General features: G+C 47.9%; 1 protein-coding gene across 7 annotated transcripts in view; it reads right to left on the minus strand.

Annotated features, from left to right (window-relative positions):
- Nucleotides 1-24690, minus strand: part of LOC147019669 (histone-lysine N-methyltransferase SUV39H1-like) — a 136050-nt gene that overhangs the window by 61274 nt on the left and 50086 nt on the right. For 4 of the 7 annotated variants that reach the window (XM_085894274.1, XM_085894279.1, XM_085894275.1 and 1 more), the window contains 4 exons: nt 16723-16805; nt 15413-15518; nt 15023-15124; nt 14201-14350 (listed from right to left, as the gene is read on the minus strand). In XM_085894274.1, the coding sequence (XP_085750400.1) occupies nt 14201-14350; nt 15023-15124; nt 15413-15518; nt 16723-16805 (441 nt within the window). Of the gene's footprint in view, nt 1-14200; nt 14351-15022; nt 15125-15412; nt 15519-16722; nt 16806-24690 lie in introns of those variants that run through there. The other 3 variants (XM_085894276.1, XM_085894277.1, XM_085894285.1) reach the window with 3 other exon arrangements.

Below are 24690 nucleotides of genomic sequence, written 5' to 3' on the forward strand. Positions count from 1 at the left end.
AAACACAATTCCATTTACACAAAAAGCAAATATAAAAGTGAAAACACAGTGCAGAGCTAATACCGACTACCGAGCACACGGCAACACTTATACAATTCTACTTCACAGACGGCGCCGACAACACATACCCAAAACCAAGGAAAGAATATCCCCAAGAATGAGGCGGGCCTGAGGCCGAGACCGGGTCGCGCCTACCCGTCTGGTGATGAGACGCGGAGCGGCGATGGCCCCGCAACCCGCGGGCCTCGTGGACGGTGTCTGGTAGGGGGTGGGAACGGGGCCCCCTTGGTCGCACTATCTCAGCGCGGGGGGAAACAGGAGGGGGTTGCTGATGCTCGGGGTATAGAGGATCTTTATTATCCCTGGTGTGCGTCTCCACCTCGGCCAGGTCGCGCTGCCGGCCTCCCTCGGGCGTGCAGCTCCTGGCACCGACGCGAGCACCCCCTCGTCCGACTCTCTTCAGCTTCTCCAGCCACTGCAGGCTTCGGGCTCCAGACTTCCACACTCGTCCCCTCCGTTCCGACTCCTTCTCGTTCTCGTTCTCCTTCTCGTTCTGACTGACGAACACCGTCCTTTTATCCCCCCGTAACTTCGCCTTTGACCCCCTCCCTTTGACCTTTCACCTCGCTCCCCATTGGCCTGAGAAAAAGTGGGCGTGAAGGCTTTTTGATCCACAAATTTGCATATATCGATCGTTCTGGAGGCGGGGCCAAATCGCCCCTCGCTCACCGATTGGACGGCAAAAAGTGGGCGTGTGTCGTTTTTGATCCGTTTTTGAAGCACAAAATCCGTGATTTTGTACACGCTGTTCAACGTGCGCCCTGCACGAGTCCAACACCGGTACCCACAGCGGGGCAAGAACGGTGGCGATGCTACGGTTGCGAGGTGTGACGTGAAGGTCGTGGCGGTTGTGGTGAAGCGGTGGTTGTGGTCGGTGGTTGATGTTGTGGTTGTGATCATGGCGGTTGGTCCAAAATAAAGATAGTAAAAGAAAAACGGCTATCCTGAAGAGTCGCAGCTCGCATAAATGACATGTATTCCCACTAGACAACGGGTTCGGGCCTAACTACACATGTACTTACAGAGATACCTCACCTAAGGGACCTGAATGGTGGTTTGCGAATCTGGTAACCACAACACTACCCCCTCCCCTTTTTACAGACTCGTCCCGAGTCGTCAAATTTTCGTGTGCCATCATGTGTAGTTTTCCCCTAGTACATTTTACCTACGGATCCCTGAGTGCGACATTCATGGTATTCGTGTCCCCAAAATAAATAACCTGAGGGCTGCGTAACTATCTAAACAAACTCACTCATACGGACGACTTAAATAAAATTGCCGGCGCTAAGACAAACATGCCGGGGGCGCACTCATATTTACAGTACATCTTAACCTTAACTTACAAATTTTACACTAAACCATGGCCCAGGATCATTAAACTCTGCAAAGAAAAGCAGTTAGCAGGGAGCCAGGCTGCCCACATGCAGTCTCTGGCTCAAAACAATGCAGGTGACAGGGAACGTGGCTGGCTGCTCACACGCAGTCCAAGGCCTTCCCTTTTGAACTGAACGCAGTGAACCACAACGGTGCATGGGCTGCACAAACGCAGTCTCCGTGCCAGCTCAAGTGGCACACGCAATGAGCACAACGAATGGATGGACACAAACACGGTGCACGGGCCGCCACTGCAGGCCCGTGTTGTAGCTGCCAACAGGGCAGTTCTCGCAGCTTGCAAACTGTTGCTTTTACGATCCTGGCGCACATGGAAATGAACAGGGGGGGCAAAGCAAAAATTGAACGGGGCTGGTGAACGTGGGCAGTGGGCATGGCATGGCAAAGGTGAGCAGGCAAACACAGCCCGCAGAAGAAGGCCGCTGCAGGCAAACACAGCCCGCAGAAGAAGGCCGCTGCAGGCAAACACAGCCCGCAGAAGAAGACCGTTGCAGGCAAACACAGCCGGCAGATGAACTGGCCGGCACAGGCCTCGAAGAAAAACAGCCAGCAGATGAACTGGCCGGCACAGGCCTTGCAGCACACAGCTGCCGATGAACTTGGCCGGCCTCCGCCTTGAAGCAAAACACGGCCAGCCGATGAAGTGGCCAGCCTTTGCCGTTCAGTGGAGGTTGGTGGAGGGAGTGCGGTGGTGCTGGCCACTTGGAAGGCGGGCTCGGACCTACCTACCTGTCTCCCTCCCAACCTATCGCCTTTGCCTGTCACTGTACATACCCACTCCCTTAATTTGTCAAACCCCAATTTAGCCCCAACTTTTTATTTATTTATTTTTTTTTTTTTACTTCCCCACTATAAATCGTCCCCTAACCCCCTTTATCGTCTTTGTTCGGCTAACCTATCCTGTCACCTAGCCTACTCCCAGCCCCTACGTTCCCTTCCCGGAGGGGAATAAGGGAGAGCTAACGTCCTGTGTCGAGGCCCAACGAAGCCTCAGAATGGCCTCTCCAGAGTTCGGCGATCTAACCCAAAGTGGGTCCAGCGGCCCACAACGACAGCGAGGGGATGGATGGTGCGGAGGGGTACATCTCCTAATCTACCCTAACCATTAACTCTTAAACTACCCCGGGGCTTTCAACAAGCGCCTCTCGCTTAAACTATTGGTTCGAACAACCCAGATTCCCGTCGCCTGTGTTGGTGTCCTTACAATTTCGGGTCTCGCCCCCCAATTTTCTCTCCGTGCCCTCACACGGTCTCCTGGCTGGGACACGTGGCTCCCTTTGGCAGGCACGACCCTCTGCCGATTCTCCCGCTATGGCACCCCCGGGCACTACACTGCCTCCGAGCCTACCAGCTCCCTAACAGCGGGGAGTGCCCCCCATGGCACCTCCCCTGAAACGCACACGTGGCAGGCCGGCCTCCCGGGCCCCTTTCCGAGGGTCACCCGTGCCCACAACACTGCCCACGCGGCTAATGGCGCCCCGGGCCCCCGCACCAAGCAGGCGCACCCGTGCCCACTACTCTATCCCGGCCCCCCATGGACCCATGGCCTACCGCGGCCGACTAGCCTGGTGCCCGGGGTACCCACTCAGCGATACTCACCTTTCGCAGCCACGCTCCCAAGCCCGTCAACAGGGCTCCTGCACCCCTCCAAATGGGTCTCGAGCCTACTTTCCCACCAACAACAAAACGACCTCCATTTTTCAATTTGACTAACCCCCTAACTCACTTTACACTGACCCCGGGGTCCCTTGGGCGGGAGTCACTCCTCCCCCCAATCACTCATCGCACCATGCATTCCCCATTCGCTCCATTCACACAGACCCGCTGGCCTCACTCACTCATCATGTCTTCACCTCATAACTCACCAACTCTTCAACACACACACCGCTGAACTCTGCCATCCTTCTAACTACTTCCCCTAACTAACTCGTGCTCCCACGTCGTCCCTTAAACTAGTAGCACGTTCCTTTTAACACTACGTAGCTAAACTACGTCCCCACTACACATCCACAAGTCTGTCACTGTCTCCTAACTCAAAAATTCATTTTATTTCCCAACCTAAATCTGGCTACAATCCCTCTAACTAATCCATTCCACGGACTCCATGAGGACTTACCCCTGCCCCATGAAGTCGGTCTAGCTAAGCTAACCCTTCCCCCTAACTAGTTTCCATCCTGTGCCCAGGGTAAGGGGGTCTTTCACCCCTTGCCCAGGAATCCTGTACACCCGAAAGTGAGGCTTGCTTCTTTTTTTTCCCATGCGCAGCACCTGCGCGGCAACTCAGAGCTCGCGCACTTTGCACCTGCCCGTGACGTCATGCAGCTGCACGTGTTCCTCGTCCCTCCTTGGACGGGACCATCCGGCAGAGATACCCCTCCTGCCGGATTCCAACCCCACGTGCAGCCATGACGTCACCGTGCGCATAAAAAAAAAACAAGCCCCACGTCTCGAGGGGTTCCCCACGCGAACACATGTGCTTTGCCCGTTGGAGCTTAACACACGATCGCGTGGAGAACCCGTCCGGTCCAAATCCGTTTACCTGCCTAAACTTTGTCCGTCCGCGGGATCGGCAAATCCACCGCGTGCGTTTCCGGACCGGGACTTCACTCTCGCAAGCGAGCACGTGGTGGTCTCGTGCGTTGCACAGCACGAACCGCGTGCTCACTGCTGGGTGAACCCGGCACGGTCCTCGAAACAGCTACAGCCGCTACCCGGCTTTCGTTCCTTACATGTCTCCGTCGTCGCCTCCATTCAACCCACGCACACCTGCGTGTTACGACGCACACAGTCCACTCCATCACATTCACACCGGGAGACGCGGCTGCGTGCTCCCGCATGCCAACCGACATCTCCCTCTCATACCGCTCTCTCACACACACGGTCTCCCTTGCACACAGCGACCTTGCACACGGCCGTTCACTCACGCGTGCCTCACTACTCACACAAACCATACTACTCACACACGCGGGGGCACTCACCCGCGGTGCCTCATCCACACACCGTGCCTCACTCATACACGCGGGGGCACTCACCCGCGGTGCCTCACTCACACTCCGTGCCTCATCCACACACGGTGTGCTGGGAAGCACGTACTCCGGCAACATCGCCACCACACCACTCACACGTGGTGCCTCATTCATACTGGCCGTTTCATCCACACACACGGCCTCTCTCACACACGGTGCCTCATCCACACACGGCGTGCTGGGAAGCACGCACTCCGGCACCATCGCCACCACACCACTCACACACGGGGTCGCTTCCACACACGGGGACGCACTCACACCTTGCACCACACACACAGGGACAACCACACTGGGGATTCGTGTCCCCACAAGGGTCTCCGGGGCCTCTATACCCCCCAAGCTCTCCGTGCACCCGTCCACAGCACTCGTCCCCTCAACCTCGCAAAGCACGACCGAACTCACCTGGTCGTGACTCACCTCAAGGGGGCATACTCCCTCCCCTCGTTCCTGGAGGAGGCCATCCAGGTGCTCGCACTGGGTCTCTACCCAGTCCGCCAGCTCACCCCCATTATCCTCCACTACCTCTGTGTGTGTGTGTGCGTCACTTACCCCGTCTTCCTCGTGTAGTCTCTCCTCTATGGTTCCCTTCCCGGCTACCGTCACTGCCAACTCTTCACCCTTTACCTCCCTTGTCTCCACTATTATTATTTCCTTTGTCACGGCCTTCATGCCCGCCTGCAGGCTTCGGCCCATGTTCTGCGTCTCACCCCGCAGCTTTTTCATCTCTTCCTTCATGTTTGCTTCCATTCCGTTTATTTGCTGTGTATTCGCATCCATCGTCGTTTTCACTTCATTCATTTGCTTGTTCATTTCGTTTTTCATTTCATTTGTATTTGTATCCATCTTTTGTGTATTCGCATCCATCGTCGTTTTCACTTCATTCATTTGTTTGTTCATTGCCGCCAGCATGGCGCATAGCTGGGCCATGTTGGATGCACTCAGCTGAGCCGTTTCGGCAAGGGTTGGGGAAGGGTCTTGGTGGAGAGGGGGGGGGAGGTGTCATACACCGCGGCCGCTGCCGCACCCACCTCGGGCCCTGGGTTCAGTTGGGCGAGTCCGTGTTCCTGCACAATCAACATTTCCTGCTCGGGAATTCCATCCTGGACCATGGACTCTACATTATTACACATATACATTTCTAATACCCCCGGCTCCCGCTCGCCTTGAGACGCCATCTTGCTTCTCGTGAAGGGTTAATTTGCTCGCTCGTAATTTGGAGGGAATCGGGGGTCGCTTCTCTCACCCCTGGACCGATTCCCGTGAATTTAGCCGGAGACAGGAGAGCCCGTTTTCCTGTTCTCCGATACCAGTGCCGCGAGGAGGGCGATGAGTTTATATCGCACGACCTGACACCAGAGTTGCGGATTCCGCGCCCGCCGGCGTGCGAACGGCCACGTAACTCGAATCGCGGCACGTCGCCCACCGGACGGACAATCCAGTCGTGACCCTCTCGGACTAACGCCGGGAACCAGTCACGGGTGGACCTTTCGGTCTCACCGCGATCGAGCCAATCAGCCCCCGCGTGGGATAGGGTTGCTCGCCGAATTCGACCTACCTAAGTACCCACGCGGAGGGTAGACCGGGCGATCGCACCTCGCCGCAGGTCGACTTTGGACACGGGCCACTTAAGCGACCCGTTCCGTACTATCAGAATAACCGAGCGGTGTTATCGTCGACCTCGACGGTTCGATTAATTATCGGGCGTATTCAGCCCACTACCAACCCTTTACGTGAAGCGAGATGGGGATTCAATGGAGGAAAAGACGAAGCGAAGCGGGAGAACAGTTCAACAATAAAGCACATTTATTCGCGGCACACGGGAAGCACACAAATACAATTCCACCAAAAGCACACAAAAAAAAGAAAACACAATTCCATTTACACAAAAAGCAAATATAAAAGTGAAAACACAGTGCAGAGCTAATACCGACTACCGAGCACACGGCAACACTTATACAATTCTACTTCACAGACGGCGCCGACAACACATACCCAAAACCAAGGAAAGAATATCCCCAAGAATGAGGCGGGCCTGAGGCCGAGACCGGGTCGCGCCTACCCGTCTGGTGATGAGACGCGGAGCGGCGATGGCCCCGCAACCCGCGGGCCTCGTGGACGGTGTCTGGTAGGGGGTGGGAACGGGGCCCCCTTGGTCGCACTATCTCAGCGCGGGGGGAAACAGGAGGGGGTTGCTGATGCTCGGGGTATAGAGGATCTTTATTATCCCTGGTGTGCGTCTCCACCTCGGCCAGGTCGCGCTGCCGGCCTCCCTCGGGCGTGCAGCTCCTGGCACCGACGCGAGCACCCCCTCGTCCGACTCTCTTCAGCTTCTCCAGCCACTGCAGGCTTCGGGCTCCAGACTTCCACACTCGTCCCCTCCGTTCCGACTCCTTCTCGTTCTCCTTCTCCTTCTCCTTCTCCTTCTCCTTCTCCTTCTCCTTCTCCTTCTCCTTCTCCTTCTCCTTCTCCTTCTCCTTCTCCTTCTCCTTCTCCTTCTCCTTCTCCTTCTCCTTCTCCTTCTCCTTCTCCTTCTCCTTCTCCTTCTCCTTCTCCTTCTCGTTCTCGTTCTCGTTCTGACTGACGAACACCGTCCTTTTATCCCCCCGTAACTTCGCCTTTGACCCCCTCCCTTTGACCTTTCACCTCGCTCCCCATTGGCCCGAGAAAAAGTGGGCGTGAAGGCTTTTTGATCCACAAATTTGCATATATCGATCGTTCTGGAGGCGGGGCCAAATCGCCCCTCGCTCACCGATTGGACGGCAAAAAGTGGGCGTGTGTCGTTTTTGATCCGTTTTTGAAGCACAAAATCCGTGATTTTGTACACGTTGTTCAACGTGCGCCCTGCACGAGTCCAACACCGGTACCCACAGCGGGGCAAGAACGGTGGCGATGCTACGGTTGCGAGGTGTGACGTGAAGGTCGTGGCGGTTGTGGTGAAGCGGTGGTTGTGGTCGGTGGTTGATGTTGTGGTTGTGATCATGGCGGTTGGTCCAAAATAAAGATAGTAAAAGAAAAACGGCTATCCTGAAGAGTCGCAGCTCGCATAAATGACATGTATTCCCACTAGACAACGGGTTCGGGCCTAACTACACATGTACTTACAGAGATACCTCACCTAAGGGACCTGAATGGTGGTTTGCGAATCTGGTAACCACAACAATATATATATATATATATATATATATATATATATATATATATATATATATATATATATATATATATATATATATATATATATATATATATATATATATATATATATATACTAGAACTGCCACTTTATAACTGCTGGCAGTGATGACCAGGTACAAAGGCGTCCCGCTTTGATTGGACACCTGACCCTCACCCATTATTATTATCCATCTATAATTCCAGCAGTGTGTGTGTGTGTGTGTGTGTGTGTGTGTGTGTGTGTGTGTGTGTGTGTGTGTGTGTGTGTGTGTGTGTGTGTGTGTGTGTGTGTGTGTGTGTGTGTGTGTGTGTGTGTGTGTGTGTGTGTGTGTGTGTGTGTGTGTGTGTGTCCGCTGTTTCTCGACAACCTCTGGTCCGATCTAATTGAAACTTGACAGGAATATTGCTGGGGACCTCAGGATGTGCCTTTTCAAGGTTTGATATTAATCGGACAAGTGCTTCCCAAGTTATGGCCATTTATTTACCAAACCAATGACAAGACACGTTGCTGCGTGGGCGTGGCCGATGGGGAAGGGAAGCTCAGCCGCGTTCCCCATTACAGGTTACAACGTACGGGCTTCCGGAGAGTGATGACCGTGTATTCTCATAATTTCTCGATTTCTTATGCGCATTTATAGATAAACACAATACCCCAAGTTATGATCGTTTTCATATTAGACGGTGCATAAATTTCGGTAACAGAGTGCTGGTATGCTCCGAACCAGGAAGTAAATTTTTTTTCTCTCTTCTCTTCTCTTTTTGTTTTTCCTTGCGACGACATTGCGAAAAGGTAAAATACGTTGGCACAAATTGAATAATTGGCCATTAAAACCTAAATTGCAAATCATCGTAACTGTGATATGCGAACTTCCACGCCACGCACGTACAGGCACGCGAGAGCGAAGAAACGGCCTGTGTGGTTGCTGTTTCTTGCTCGCGGTTAGAATATTTATTTATTCTTTTTTTTATTTTTTACGGGCACGTACTAGTTCAATTAAATTCAGAATGGGATTAAAATAAATTCAATTCAAATCAAATGGAAGACCAAATAAGTATAGTCCTGCATTGATGTCATCAGAAGGACCCCAAACAAGCAAAAAGCAAACAGCAAACATATATTAGGAGGGACCTGGATAGGATTTGGGTTTCAGCTGCTACTCCTCTACCTTCAAACTCATCCAGGCACAGCCAAGTGAGCCTTCTTCAAAAAAGAGAAAAAAAAAGAACACCCAATTCAAAAAATTAAACAATTCTGGCTGCTCGACCATGCATCTGATCAGGGTGAAATTTAAAACATATATATTCCCCATCATTACGAGATAATAATTGTGAAGTTTCACTTATATTGATGAAGTGGTTCAAGAGAAATATATATTTTTAAAGATTTTCCCTCAAACCAATATAGCTACCAGACCATGTGACATCAATAATTATTTGTGAATACCCTGGTATCCCCAAGGCTTGGGGTACATTTGTGTGAAGTTTCCTCTCGTTCTGTCCAGCCGTTCTGGAGAAGACTTTTTTGATAGGTTTTAGGGTAAATCCAATATGGCTGCAAAACCAGTGATGTCATGTGCATGAACGTTTTGTTCCTCATGGATAGGTAGTCATACATGCAAAGTTTTGCCTCGATCTGTTTATCCATTTCCGAAGATTTTTGAAGGTTTTTATTTTTATTTTGAAAACAATATGGCTGCTAAATAACGTGACTGATGACGTCATGATCTTTTTTTTTTCCCCATCAACCACTCTATCCCTAGATGACTCAAAAATTTCCATACTGATTGGGTGTGGCGTTCTATATCTGCAATTATGACGTCATAACGAAGGCACCTATGACATAATAAAAAAAATATCACATTCCCCATGAGAAGCACTTGCCATGTGCCAAGTTTAAATTTTTTTTTCATTGGTGCGGTTTCAGAGATAGAGGTCCAAAGTTTTTCTGTTTTTCCAAAATGGCTGCCATTTCTGCCTTTGTTGCCACTCTGTGATTGGCTTTGTGCATTAATACATCTTGCTTTGCAACTAGTAGTCGTCGGTGTTTCAGGACGGAAATGGCCGAAATAGTTACACTTTGGATGAAAGCACTTTGATGTATGCAGAGTCGAGGCTCGTGGACGAGCGAGAACAATAAATGGATCAGGATGCAACAAAACAAAAAACAGTGGTGAGAAAGGGAGGGAAGCACCAACAGTAGAGTTGTTGACAAAATAGAAGGAGACTTGAACAAACAATTCATGTGGGAAGGAATATGGGGTAGGGGAGGATGCATGGGGTGAACAAGATGGATACAGAAGCAAAGTCTCAGGAAGGGAAAACTGGAATTTAGAAGGAAGTGTGTGCTTGGGGGTGGGTTGAGTTAATGGGGATAGAAAAGAGCATGGTTTTGCATGGAGGATGATCTGAGATGGTGGTGAACAGCTGTCTTGAAAACCTTGAGGGAAGAATGAGATTGAAGAGAATGTGGAAGTCGGTTCCACAGATGGAAGAAAAGAGGGGCAAATGAGGGGAGGTGAGCAATGATTCTAGATTGTGGGTAAGAGCATGGAAAGAGCAGAGGGTGCAAGACCACGAAGGATGCGGTGGGAGACAGAGACCACCGACCTGTCTATGATGGGAAAGTGATCGGGCCATCGACCCAACTTCATCGTGGGAAATTCCAATGATTTTGAAGGCCTTGGTTTCCATGGCGTCAAGCTGAGCAATGTGTGAGGAAGGAGCGTCAGCTCAAAGGGGAGAGCAGTCCTCCATCAAGCCGTAGATGAAGCCATTGTAGGTGAAGAAGAGTTTAGGTGTGCCAAGGAAAGACCTTGCATGACAGAGGATGCCCAGACAGCAACTGGATTTTGGAGGCCAATATAGAGGTAAGGTATGACCAAAAAAAGATTATGGCTGCTAATGAGGCCCAAAAGTTTTGAGTGACTGAACAACTTCAAGAGGATTGCTAAGAAAGTAGATTGCCTGACAGTCCTCTCAGAGAGAGACCGAGTGTGAGATTTGTCAGTATTGAAAGACCTATTGCAAGTGTTTTACCAGCTCATGATTCCATCAAGGTCTGCAGAGGGAAGAGGCCGCTTGCTGCTGCCTATGTGAAGGATGGGGGATATTCCGACAGAGGGCGGAGTCGTCAGGTCAGGTCAGGTATGGGAGCATGCGCCAGAGCAGCACGTCAATGTGTCCACTTTACGCCGGAACTCCAAGGGCCTTCGTCTGGCCATCCCCCAAGATGTCAGGCCCATCCCCATCTCCTTGAGATGCTGATCAACCTGCGACAACCACAAGGCACGTGGTCGGCCCATTGGCCTCCTCCACTCACGAGGCTCCCTCGCTGAGAGAATCTGGTGAGCAGGATCAGCGTCAGGAAAACGAGCCACATGTCCATACAGCCACAGCTGACCCTCACAGACGATGCAGGTAACAAATCTCATTTGAGTCTCTCTCAGCAACCGCTCGTTGGACACAAAGTCCGACCAACTCTCGTCAAGGATTCTCCGAAGAGACCTGGTACCAAAGCAATTAAGTCTCCATCTCAGATCCCAGGTCAGAAATCCAAGTCTCACATCCACAGAGCAAGACGAGAAGCACCAAGAATCTGAAGACTCGGACTTTCATCCTCCTGCACAGGTACCAACAGTGCCACCCCACGATCCAGTGAATCCATGACTCCCCTGGCCCGACCCAGACATCTGTTGACCTCTGTCTCACAGCCAGCAGAGACACGAATATCACTGCCAAGGTAAGTCAATCTCTCCACGACCTCAACATCCTCACCACAAACAGGCACAGACAGGATAGGAGCATCCAAGATGTCATTGAAAGCCTGGATCTTAGTTTTGACCCAGGAAACCCATAATCCCAGCGGCTCCAACTCCTCATTCAGCACCTCGAGGGCCTCAAAAAGGATATCCAGACTCTCCACAAAGGTGACTGCATCATCTGCGAAATCAAGGTCAGAGATCTTGACATTCCCAAACGATGCACCGCAACTTGACCTCTCCGCCATCTTCCCCAGAATCCAGTCCATACAAGTGCTGAAAAGTGTGGGGCCCAGTATACACCCCTGATGAACTGCAGTAACTGGAAATGTCAGAGATGGTATCACTACATCTCACAGCACTCTCAGTACCAGAGTATAGTTCAGATATCAGATTGATCAATTTTGGTGGCACCCCACGAAGACCAAGAATCCTCCAGAAGGCATCCCAATTCACTGAATTAAATGCTTTACAGAGATCAACATAGGCTGCAAGCAACCTCTGCCAAAAAACTCTCGTCTGCGTTAAGTGAGGACCCAAAGAGCAAGGATACGGTCAATCGTTGACCTCTTTGGTGTAAAGCCCGACTGCTCTGGACGCTGGTGCTCAAGCAGATTGTGATGAACCCTGGCAAGAATTATCTGAGCAAAGACCTTGCCCGCCACTGAGAGCAGCGTCACCCCTCGGTAGTTGTTGCAGTCTTGGCGATCACCCTTCCCTTTCCAGAGAGCGACAACAAGGCCCCTCTTCTAGTCAGTTGTGATGATGTCTGTGTTCCAAGCAGAGCACAGAACTGCATGCAACGACACGAGTACAGCATTTCCACCAGCCTTGAGAAGTTCAGCATGGATGCCATAGATCCCAGGAGCTTTATCCCCATTTCATCCGGTTCACTGCAGTCTGTGTTTCCACAAACGAAGGTGGACCACAATTAATTGGAGGGTCAGCAACAGGGATAGTAACACCCCTGACATCAAGCAAAGGAATTTGCAAATGAATTTTGTCACTATCTCTTTTCAGAATATTCTCATTATTCTTCCTTAATCCTCCTTTTACCAAAGCATTACGGTTATTTGGTAGTTGCTTTGGTTCAACCACCGGAGCTTGCTTCACATCCAATCCTCGTTTCTGGTGCTCTGTCTGCCACACACTGGCTTCTTTTTTCTGCCAATTCTTCTTCATTTTCCAGTGATGCCTTTATAACCCTCCTGCTTTTATCTCTGCCATACAATGGGAGTGCCTGTATATTTAGGAACGTGCAGCGATCAGTACTGGATGGAAGGCAGGCTCGAGGGACAGTCTGCAGAGCGAATTGTCCAATTCTGGCTTTTTTACCTGTAGCATCATTTAACCTGTGTGTAGCAGATAATCTTTGCCTTGAAGAAGTCATCAGCAAAAAGATAAAGAGGATTTTATTTTTTGCAGAGGGTCAGAGAGATCGTTCATAAAGATAAGGAATAGGATTGGCCCAAAAAAATGCCTTGTAGCACTCCAGCCTTGACAGGGAGAGAAGACGAGGATCCCGTTGAGAGCCATACGTTGGCTACAAGAATGGAGGAAGTCAGGAAGCAAAGTGTTGAGTTGGCCTTGGATTGCATCAGTCGAGAGTTTGGAGCTACATTATGTGTATTTCTTTCCCTCTTTTCAACCAGCATCAGTCACAAGGTGTAAAACTGCAAGTAAACCTGATTACTCAGAGAATGTACACAATTTAACTTTATTAAAATGTTTACCAAAAAAAATTGACAACATTTTTCAAGAAAGCAACACAAAGTAAGAACATACATCACTTTTGGAGCTCCCACAGATAAACAGAGCTTGCAAGAGAAGCTCGGGCCCAAGCACTGTACCAATTTTCATGAAAGTATGTGCGAGAATGACACATTCGGTCGTTTGCAGTGTCGCACTGTGCAGTCTCTCTCCAGTGAGCATGTGCACCAGATGGATGCCAAATTGGGAAGGAATCTCTGCCTCTGACATATCGCAAGTTTTGATGCAATTTTGAAGCCATTTTCTTTCCTTGAAATGACTTGGAATGAATACGCATCTTCCAGTGAGAATCTGATGTAACAGTTGTACTTTCTGGACTCTCACTTTCCAGTCTGTCTCCAGAATGAGAGTCATGTGCATTGCACACAGAGTCACTGCCAGTTTTGTCCACTTCAACTACATCAGCAGGAGAAATGTTGCTCAACATCTCGCTCTCAGATCGTCCTGCAGCATCTGCAGATAATAATTCTTCTTCCATTACACTGCTCGACTCTTCAGATGATTCTGTATCAATAGAAGATTCAGACATTTGAGACGTTTGTTTGAAATCTTCCAAGCTATATGCTAGAGCTTGTGTTTCATCCTGTAAAAAGTTCTTGTAATTGTTCTCAAACTCTTCAAAAGGGATGCTGCGTAGTTCAAGGTTGTTTTTGAAAGACGAAAATAAAGGAATTTGCAAATGAATTTTGTCACTTTCTCTTTTCAGAATATTCTCATTATTCTTCCCCAATCCTCCTTTTACAAAAGCATAACGGTTATTGGGTAGTTGCTTTGGTTCAACCACCTCAGCTTGCTTCACATCCAATCCTCGTTTCTGGTGCTCTGTCTGCCACACACTGGCTTCTTTATCTGCCAATTCTTCTTGCTTTTCTGGTGATGCCTTTATGACCTTCCTGCTTTTATTTTTGCCATTCAATGGGAGTGCCTGTATATTTAGGGACGTGCAGCGATCAGTATTGGATGGAAGGCAGGCTCGAGGGACAGTTTGCAGAGTGGATTGTCCAATTGTGGCTTTTTTACCTGTAGCATCGTTTATCCTGTGTGCAGCAGATGGGCTTTGCCTTGAAGGCTGTGCTTTTTCAATAGCCCGAGCAGCACCAGAACAAGGGAGAACATCATCCACTTCCTGTGTGCTCAGTACATCAGCCATTACCTCTGCAGATAATGGATCTGCAAATAAAGATGTACAATTGAGCATCACAATTGTAGATAATGCAGAAAAGTCACATCATTCTCGCAAATTTTAAACTTTATTTCCAACCTCCCCCAACCCTTACCCCAATCCCTCTTCCATTCAACTTTCCAGTTTTCCCTCCTTAGAGTTTCCTTCTGCATCCATCTTGTCCACCCCATGCATCCTCTCCTGACCCCCATTCCTCTCCACACCCTTTGCTTATCCAAGTCTCCCTCTATTTTGGCCTTCTACTATGCTGTCTGTCTGTCTGTCTGTCTGTCTGTCTCTCTCTCTCTCCTGTTACTTTTGCAACCCATTATGTCCTGATCCATTCAGTGTACTAGTACGAGGTCTTCAACGAGCCTCAACTATGTATGCAAAAAAAAAAAGGCTATGCACTTTTAATTTCTCGATTTTTAAGCTCTATCAGTTTATTCATAACAAATACTGGATTTCCCTCAACTAACAGTTGAGAACAGCATGTTTATCGTGGTGGATAGAGGTGCGGTTGATGTTTTGAGTGTTAGTCACTCGTCAGGGGGGACTTTTTTGCCACATCGGTGTTGATGAACAGATGAACAATGGAACAAATCTAGCCTTCACAAAAAATAGTATTCCATTGTGATTACAAAAATACCTCTAATCTGTCAGAGAGACAAAGTACAAACCTGGCAAGGGCCACAGCTGCAGACCACATCTGCTAGAAATACTTTTCAATTGACTTTCCTCTTCACCTTGGCTGCAAAAGGTCACTGCTAGTCCATATGTCCCTGACAGCATGCACAATAGATCAAAATATAAACTGCAGACCATTCAGAAATGAGAACAAGCAAGCAAACAATTTCATGGCATCAATATTATATGAATAAAAATCAATATTATTTGACAATGTAATATGATATAACTATACAAGAAAACCCCTTATTGCATTATAGGACTAAAAAAACAGGCGAGCACCGAGAACAGTGACTATATGAATGAAAATAAATATCCCCATACTTCATCCACTGATACTTTTGAAAACATAGCATTTAAAATATATATTTTTTAAAAACTACCAAAGCGTCCAGCACGGCCCACGCGATGCAAGTATGTCTCCCAGTCCTTGGGCACCTCCAAGTTCACGACCAGGTTCACCTTGTCTGCATCAATCCCTCTGGCCATCTGTCACAAAAATAGAACTTTTCTTTCTAATTCCCCTTTTGCTAAGGCTCCATTTTACACATACTAGGTCTATTCCTCACGAGAGGAAAAGAGAAAAGGTCAGGCTACATTTTGGGTGTGAACCCTTCTTCAAATTAAGAGAGCTATTTTCCCGTGTGTGTGTGTGTGCATCTGCATATATCTATATCTATCTCTATCTCTACCTCTATCTCTCTCAGGCAGATGCATAAAACGCCACTTCACCTTAATTTCCATGGTAATCAACATACCCCGAAAACACATTGTCCATATTTTACCATTGATGGAGATCGACTCTCACCTTTATAAAGACTTGTTAGCCTCACTCGTTCACAAAGGTATGAGACAGGGTATTGTCATCAGTGTGTGTGTGTGTGTGTGTGTGTGTGTGTGTGTGTGTGTGTGTGTGTGTGTGTGTGTGTGTGTGTGTGTGTGTGTGTGTGTGTGTGTGTGTGTGTGTGTGTGTGTGTGTGTGTGTGCCTGTATTTGCTAATGTAACCACACTACACCATTTGTACATCGAAATCTAACTATACATTGATATTTTACCTTGATATATGGAATATTTCAAAGTTATTCACACCTGTTTCTGCATATGTGCCGGCAGTGCCCATCATCTGAGGTATTCTGGAAGGACTACGGACTCAACTAGCACATCAAAACCATCATAGGCATGGTTTGACAAAACTGTTTACTTGAACAATAACATTAAATTATGTCTAATTTCACCACAAATTCATTTTATACCTTAAATGTGCATCATGTTCAAGGTCGGCATGATCAATCCTGTGGTTTATAATTGGTGTAATCTCTTCACTAGGTGTCTGTGCACCTGCCTGTTGCTGTCAATGGCAGTGCTTTTCTTATCTCCACTCCTCTTTGTGTGAAGGGGTATCTTGCTCATTCACATCAATTAATTAATAATTGTGATGATTAGACACGTTAACTCTTACTATATACGAACCATTACTGATGCATTTTTGACGATGTTATTATATCTGGATGTGGGAATTTAGCGGGCGACTTATGACCCATGTAGGCTCCAAAGGAAGACAAAAAGCTATTGTAACGGTCCTGTGTCAGTGAGTGATTGAGTGAGTCCACATTGGTTCGAAGATAAACTCTAATCCATGTTCCATAGCAAACCTTTGCATTGTTAAATTCTGTTTTCCATTGTAACCCTCACCAGGTCTGTGGAAATGAGCACACGACACTTGAAATGCTTTAAACGCTCCATGGCTTCCAAACGTTGGCTCTGTGTCATGTTACCTGCACAAGGGATGGTACACTTAAATACCATGCTTCATATTCAGGGGACACACAATTCCATCAGAGAAATCATTGAAAATATCATTACAATATGAAGTAGAAAAACAAAATTAATAAAGATACATATACTGAACAAAAATATAAACGCACCAACCTAAATATCTCAGTCAAGATTGCCATTATGGGAAAATGGTCAAACCGTTGATATGTTTGAGCAATGGTTCCTTTGTTTTGCTCAAGACAGATGTTCCCATTGAAATTGACCACTCTGAGTGTGTGGACTCACACGTTGAGTAATCCTTCCCATGAGCACCATGGGGCTTGACAGAGTGATGGTCAGTGAGCGTGACCAGGACACAAACACTCCCTATAGCTTGCCCTATAAAAGGCCTCCCCAAAATGTGGACTGGTGCCAAATGTCAACATGCCACAGATGTCACAAATCTTGAGGGAGCGTGCCATTGGCATGCTGAATGCTGGGACGTCAGTATGGGCCGTTGCAGCACACTTCAATGTCCACCACTCCACCATTAGCCGCCTGAGAACGCGCCTCAGAGAGACTGGAAGCACCGTGAACCGCCCACATGCCCGGCGACCACGTGTGACCACCGCCGGTCAGGATCGTCACATGAGGCTGCAACATCTCCGGGATCGACTCCGACCGGCCACGAGGACTGCCGATGAGACTGTCGGGCTGCATAACAGGTGCATTTCAGCCCAGACAGTGCGTAACCGCTTGAGGGAGGCCAACCTCCGAGCCCGCCGACCACACCGGGGACTCGACCTCACTGCAGTCCGGCGTCAGACCCGACTGAACTGGGCTAATGTTCACTTGCGCTGGACCCTCACACTATGGAGGAGAGTGCTGTTCACCGATGAGTCGCGGTTCCAGCTGTATCGGGCTGATGGCGGACTCCGCGTCTGGCGTCAGGCTGGGGAGCGCTGCACTGACGCCAATGTCCTTCGTCGGGTGTCACACGGTGGTGCCAGTGTTATGGTGAGGGCAGGCATATGCCATGGAGAGCGCACTCTGCTTCATTTCATTGAAGGCAACTTGAACGGGCAGCGGTACAGGGACGAGATACTCAGACCCATCGTCGTGCCGTTTGTGCGCCTTCACCATGTGACGTTTCAGCACGACAATGCTCGCCCCCATGTTGCCAGGATCTGCATGGACTTCCTCGGTGAGGAGGACATTGATGTCCTCGACTGGCCTCCATATTCTCCCGACATGTCGCCCATCGAGCACCTTTGGGACGTTCTCGATCGACGCGTACGACAACGTTACGCAGTCCCAGAGAAGGTCCGCCAGCTCCGTGTGGCTCTCCAGGAGGAATGGGAAAACATCCCTCAGGCCACCATCGATAATCTGGTGATGTCCATGCGCCGGAGATGCACCGCTCTGCGCGACGCCAACGGTGGACACACCCGCTACTGACTGTGTGAACTCTGACAGTGACACCTCGGTTGTGTCGGCTGTTGTAGCGCAAAGACTGTCGCCAGAATTCTCAAGGAACTCTTTGAAATTTAATGCTCAATTGTCATGGATTCTATAACCAAATTGTTGTGAAGATTTAGTATTAATGAGTTTGAGGTAAAATAGTAACAATCGCTTGGTGCGTTTATATTTTTGTTCAGTATACATGCACAGCAGGATACGAGACTGTGAGCAATTGACAATAATCTACATCCTTTAATTACCCGGCCTTTCTTCCTACATCAACTTCCAGCCCAACCATGGAACAGTCACAGGAACAATGACACAGGAGGCCGAATGATGTTTACCTGCAACAAATTTTTTGTGTTTAGCACAACGGCTTAACACCAACCTTTTGTGCCTCCAACTACCCTGCCCAACATCCCTTTCCTGGTAAAATAACATGCAGTGAGGCAATTTCCAGAAAGCAGCTTGTCTTTTCCTCCGAGAAAGAAAAGTCCATCAATGACAACCTTCTCCGCAAAACTTGCTTTCAGGGATTCGGTCTTCAGATGTGACCGAGCTCAAGATGAGGTCCGATCTTTCATGTCTCACCAGCCACAAAATCTTGGTGTCAGTGGGTCAAGTATCAATGATACATGGCTCATCTGTTCCTTTCAGGATAGTGGTATGAAAGACACTGCTCTCAGGCAGAATGGCTTAGCTTTATTGTAAAAAAAAAAAAAAAAGACCAAGGGCTCAAATCTGTCTCTTCCTCTTCTATCTCTCCCCCATCTATCATCTATACAAGAGAGAGTATTGGTTCACTTTAGCAGTTTATGTGGCTGAGACTCATTACTCGATGAAACTACTCAATGCAAACTCATTACAACATGGGAGCTGACTCATGCCAAGGTGGAGATATTCCTAGCCATTGTACCGGAATCCTCAAAACTTGTTCAATAGCTCTCTACTTATGTTTCTATGCTCGTTCCATCCTGAAAATGCTGCTTCTATGTCAACAGTGGATGGATGGCTTCAATTTCAAACAAGAAGTCAAAGCTATCTCCTGATCCAGAACATTAAATACTGTCTGGCACCCCATGCTGTCTGCTAAGGTTATCTCACGTGCTCCATCATTAAAGGCTGGCATATCCATCAAAGTAGTGTTCTGGGACTATTCTTGTTATTGGTCAACATCGATGACCTTTGTCACTGGAAAATCCATCAATTTAGTTTGTAGGTAACTCCACCTTGTGCAGGTCTGTTCCTTACCCCTATAATAGGTTGTGACAGCATTCTACTTGAAATGCATCTGTCCACGGAGGGCGGACCCACACTCTTGTGTAAGACGCCAGCTAAGAAATCCCACACTAATTATGATTAAGCTCTTGATGCCTCACGATCCAATGCCTTGGGTAGATAACTTCTAAAAAAGTGACCTCCAAAGCTGGCTGCCAACCTCACAAATCCATGTCTTTCCTCAGCATGAAACATTGTAGAAGCCCTTCATCTGGAATCTTGTAACAGTGTAAGAGCCCTGCATAGAGAAGCTTGCAACAGTGCAGAAGCCCTTCATCGAGAACAGGGGTCACCAACCTTCTTTTCAATGCAAGCAACTTTTGATTTATGAAATATTTCAAAAGCTACGAAAACATAAAATGAAAATATATGAATTGATAAGGGCACAAATTTAGTTATTACAGTTCAATTGCAAAAATACTTATTTAAAGTGAAGGAAAATTGATCTTTACCTTTACTTCAGTATCAAACTTGACACTGCAGGGTATCCACCAGCACTGCGTAATCTGGTGTGCATCCTGAGTGTGTGTGTGTTGTGGGGTGTGTGTGTGTGTCGAGGGGTGTGCGTGCGCGTTGTGGGGTGTGCGCGTTGTGGGGTGTGCGCGTTGTGGGGTGTGCGCGTTGTGGGGTGTGCGCGTTGTGGGGTGTGCGCGTTGTGGGGTGTGCGCGTGCGTGTTGTGGGGTGTGCGCATGCGTGTTGTGGGGTGTGCGCGTGCGTGTTGTGGGGTGTGCGCGTGCGTGTTGTGGGGTGTGCGCGTGCGTGTTGTGGGGTCTGTCAGCGGTTGTCATTGTTTTGCCTGGTCAGTTCTGCTCAAACAGGCCCGCTGTACAAATAGAAACTTGGACTCAAGATTGTTTTGATAAGTGTTACAACTAAATTAAACTTTATTATTGTGTTAATGTCATTATTAAAACCATGTGTCGATTTTTTGGACCATGTGAATGCAGCTTTTTACCTCCGCCACCAAAGGTGAAGGAGGTAATGTTTTCACCCCTTTGTGTCTATTTGTGTACAGGATATCTCAAAAAGTTGTGGACGGATCAGGATGAAATTCTGTGGACAGGTTCGGTGTGTGACAAGGAGGAATTGATTCGATTTTGGTGAAGATCCGGATCAGGATTCGACTACTAGAATTTTGATGTGATTCTTCACCATTGAGAGATAGGGCTAAAAATGATACATAGCACAATATCTCAAAAAGTTGTGGATGGGTTCGGACGAAACTTGGTGGACAGGTTGGGTGTGTCACAAGGACGAATTGATTCGATTTTGGTAAAGATTCAAATCCAGATCTGGATACGAGAATTTTTTTTTTAAGCGATTCTTTACCATTGAGAGATCGGGCCAAAAACGATATTGTACTGTATAGCATGATATTTCAAAAATGTATTGGGCCCGATATGTTCTCGTGGATCAGGCATTACGTGGCGGAGGTATGCGCTCTACCGAGTGCCCTTCTCGTTTTCCATGTTTTAATGTGAGCCACTCATTGGCAGCCAGCGAGCTACCAGTCACCCACGATCTACCTGTTGGCGACCCCTGATCTAGAAGCTTACAACAGTGGAGAAGCCCTTCATCTAGAAGATTGTTACAGTGTACAAGCCCTTGATCTGTTGCAACAGTGTACAAGCCATGGAAGATGGTGCCACCGCTTCCCATCTTTCCCCACATTGACGTAGTGGAGCTACGGACCGCTAGTCCTGTTTATTTTGTGCTCAAAAAGCCAAGAGTTCCTGTGAGGTAAGCTGCTTGCAAGGATTTATATTTGGTGCAAACCCTCACAAGTTAAATCTCACACTCTCACTATGTCTCTCCGAAAGGACCGTCTGCAAATACCCCCAACCCCCCCCCCCCCACCTTCTCAACAATCCTCTGGTTCTTCCAACAACAGTTCTTTCATTAAAGCTTCTGAGTCACACAATCTGCCATGATCTTTCCTGGGAAAGCCATATTTCCAAGCTGGCCTCCGAAGCCAGTCACTGACTGTACATCCTCCGTCGTGCAGTCCTTCCTTGGCACACCTGTACTCCTGACCACATTCAAAGCTTTCGTCTGCAGCCTGATGGAGTACTGCTCTCCCCTCTGAACTGGTGCTTCCACCTCTCACCTTCACACTGTGGAAACCAAGGCATTTAGGATCATTGGTATCTCCCGTGATGAGGCTGAGTCTTTGAGTCTCTCACTCTCTCACCATAGGCAGGTCGGTGGTCTTTCTGTCTTCTACCATCTCCTCTCCAGCCTTGCCCAGCCCCCCCCCCGCTCTGTCTGAGACCCCCCCCCCCCAATTCTGCAGGGCGCTCAAGGTCCGCCAACAACCCCCTTCTGGTAAAACTACCAAAATCACGAATCGCTGCTCACCTTCACTTTTTCATTCCTCTTTTCCCCCACCTTTGGAAAAAAAACTCCCACACTCTCTTCAATTCCACCCTTCCCTCCAGGTCTTCAAAACAGCTGTTCACCACCATCTCTTAACTTTCCCCATCCAAAACCACGATCTTTTCTACCTCTGCTAATCCACCCCAAACCCACCTCCTTCAAATTCCCTGCTTTCCTTCCTGAAAGTCCCTGTCGTGTAAGGATCTGAAAGTCACTGTAGTGTCCATCTTGTTTACCCTGTGTACCCCACCCCATCCCTCTCCCTTCCACAGATCTCATGTCTCTGTTCCCTACTGTTTTCTTCCTTCCCTCTCCTGGCCCTCTTGTCTCCTGCTCCCCTTGTTGTGCGTTTCTATGTATTAGCTCTCATACGAGCCTCGACAGTGTATACAAAAAAAAAAAAGTGGTCACCTCAGTGAGACATGTGTGTCGTTCGTGAAGCCTCTGCCAAGAAGTGGTCAAAGTCCACCTCTCATTCATTGTAGGCAGGTCTGTGCCCTTGTAGTCTATTCCCATCTCTCTTCTGCTCTCGTTGCTCCCATATGACAATCCCTCAAACACCACATGAACAAGACAACATTGTTGCCTTTCCAAATTGCAAGACAAATATTTAATTTTATCATTTCATCATCTTCTCTCGCCTGTAGTACCGTCTTGTAAGGCCTGTTATTTCATGCTCTACCATCCAGGCATTACAGCTTTCTGTCCACTATCACCTAATGGTCTCTTATCTTTCTAACTCAGATCTGTTTTGCACCCACTGAATCTCTGTCTCCTTGTCACCCACAACTCCTCTCCTCATGCTGTGGAATATCTGCACATTCTTCCCTCGCAGTTTTGCTTTTGCCACACTTTGGCTGTTGGCCCCGTGCCCTCTGTTATTTCCACTTAGATGAGCCTTACCACCAGGCTATTGAAAAAAAAATTGATTAAGCTGCAATCCTATACAATTATAAACAATGATTTGCCGGAGTTTGAATCTTTCTGATTGGAAATTCAGCATCTCTGCTGTCCATAGCGTTACCTAAGCTATATTTCAAGTTCTCATCAATGCTGTTGCAATCCAGGCCAAGAGCCAGTGATGAATTTGGCAAGATTTATGCACTGAGCTCTCCCACAAAGTGATGCAAATTACTCTGGAGATAAAATTAAGAGAATGCTGATCGAAGGATATTCACCACCGTGGGAAGCACGAAGCTGACCTTTCAGGTATTAACCCTTAGTTGAAGCAAAAGAGCATTTTGTCCAGAAGATAAAGCAACAGTTTTGTCCAGGAAGAAAGCATAAAGAAGACTTTACATCCATTACAGCCAGAAAAGTGAAGTTCAAGAGAAGCTAACTTGCTCTGATGAAGGGTTAATTACCAAAACGTCAGCTTTCTTTTGCTTCCCACAGGCATGGTTAGCAGACAACATTCTGATGATTACATCGATTATTCTGTCTGTCTGCCAATGTAAAGGCCCGGTCACACCTTGACGTTTTAGCCAACGTATGCCGATTTTTGAATTTTTTTTCTAAAACGCTGGCACACGTTGAATACGTTATGGGTAAGTTTTGATAACATTGAGAGCACGCTGAAAAAAACTGCCATACGTCGTTGTACGCTGGCTTTAAACGTTGTACTTTTTGGTTGTCCTCAAATTTTTTCATGCTTGAAATTTCACGACGTATGCCGGCGTATGACTCACACGTTCCGCTACGTTGGCCACAAGTTGTATGCACGGTCTGCGATCGTTGACAGACGTCAACACATGCTACTTGTAAGTTAATCATAAGTTGAGACACGCCGAGGTAATGTTTAGCGTACCCGAAACTTATTTCTAACCTATGATTAACGTGTTGTTGGCACGTTACGCGATTGTTGCCACACGTCGACAGACGTTACTTTTAAGTTACTCATAGGCTGAAAGACGTCGGTATAATGGATCGTCCTTGCGTCAGCGTCCACGGCCACGGCCAGGACACTTATTTGCAGCATTCTTCAAACTTTTCTTCGGCATGACGAGGATGTTCACACTTCGATGTCTAGCTTGGCTATGATTCCAATTGTCCATCGGCAGCGTCTATTTAAAATAGTCGAGTTTGAGCGTTTTAAAACGTTCAGAAGAAACGCTTCAAATTTCCAAACCCCAGCGTCAAAAAACAAAGGCGAGTGACAGCAATTTAAATCGTTCATTGTAAACAATGAAAATAGCTGAGTGGTACCGTTTAAAAGTCGTTGAGTGTGAAAAAAATCCAATTGTTGAGCGCAAGCGTCTACTTTCAATAGTGGAGATGCAGCCATTTCAATCGTTAAATCGTTAAACGCAAGGACGATCCATCATAACCCACACCCTCCCCCTCACACTCACCTACAACTGCCAACATGAACAAACTACTACTAATACTAATACTAATACTGATACTGATACTGTTACTGCTGACATGGACATCGACTCAAAAAGGACTCGAAAACACTGTTGGGTTCCCCTTTTATGAGCAGCATTTTTATATACCAATTCCCAAAACCGCTGGGAACACGTCTTTATATGGCAGTTGTAACCTAGAAACATGTATAAAAAAAATTTTTTTTGTCGACAGGAAGACGTCATTGGAATACGTCTACGTACGTCGATGTGTGTTGGGACTACGTAAAGAATTGGTTCAAAGCACGTCAAACATAAGTTAGAAATAAGTTTCGCGTAAAAAAGACATTACCGCGACGTGTTTCGACTTATGAGTAGCTTATAAGTATCCTTTGTGGACGTGTGTAAGCGTCCACATATCGTGTGTAAAACTTATCCCCATCG

The sequence above is a fragment of the Eptatretus burgeri genome, chromosome 9, assembly GCF_056783735.1.
Source record: "Eptatretus burgeri isolate ZD-2024b chromosome 9, Ebu_testis_v1, whole genome shotgun sequence".
In the NCBI taxonomy this organism is placed as follows: Eukaryota; Metazoa; Chordata; class Myxini; order Myxiniformes; family Myxinidae; genus Eptatretus; species Eptatretus burgeri.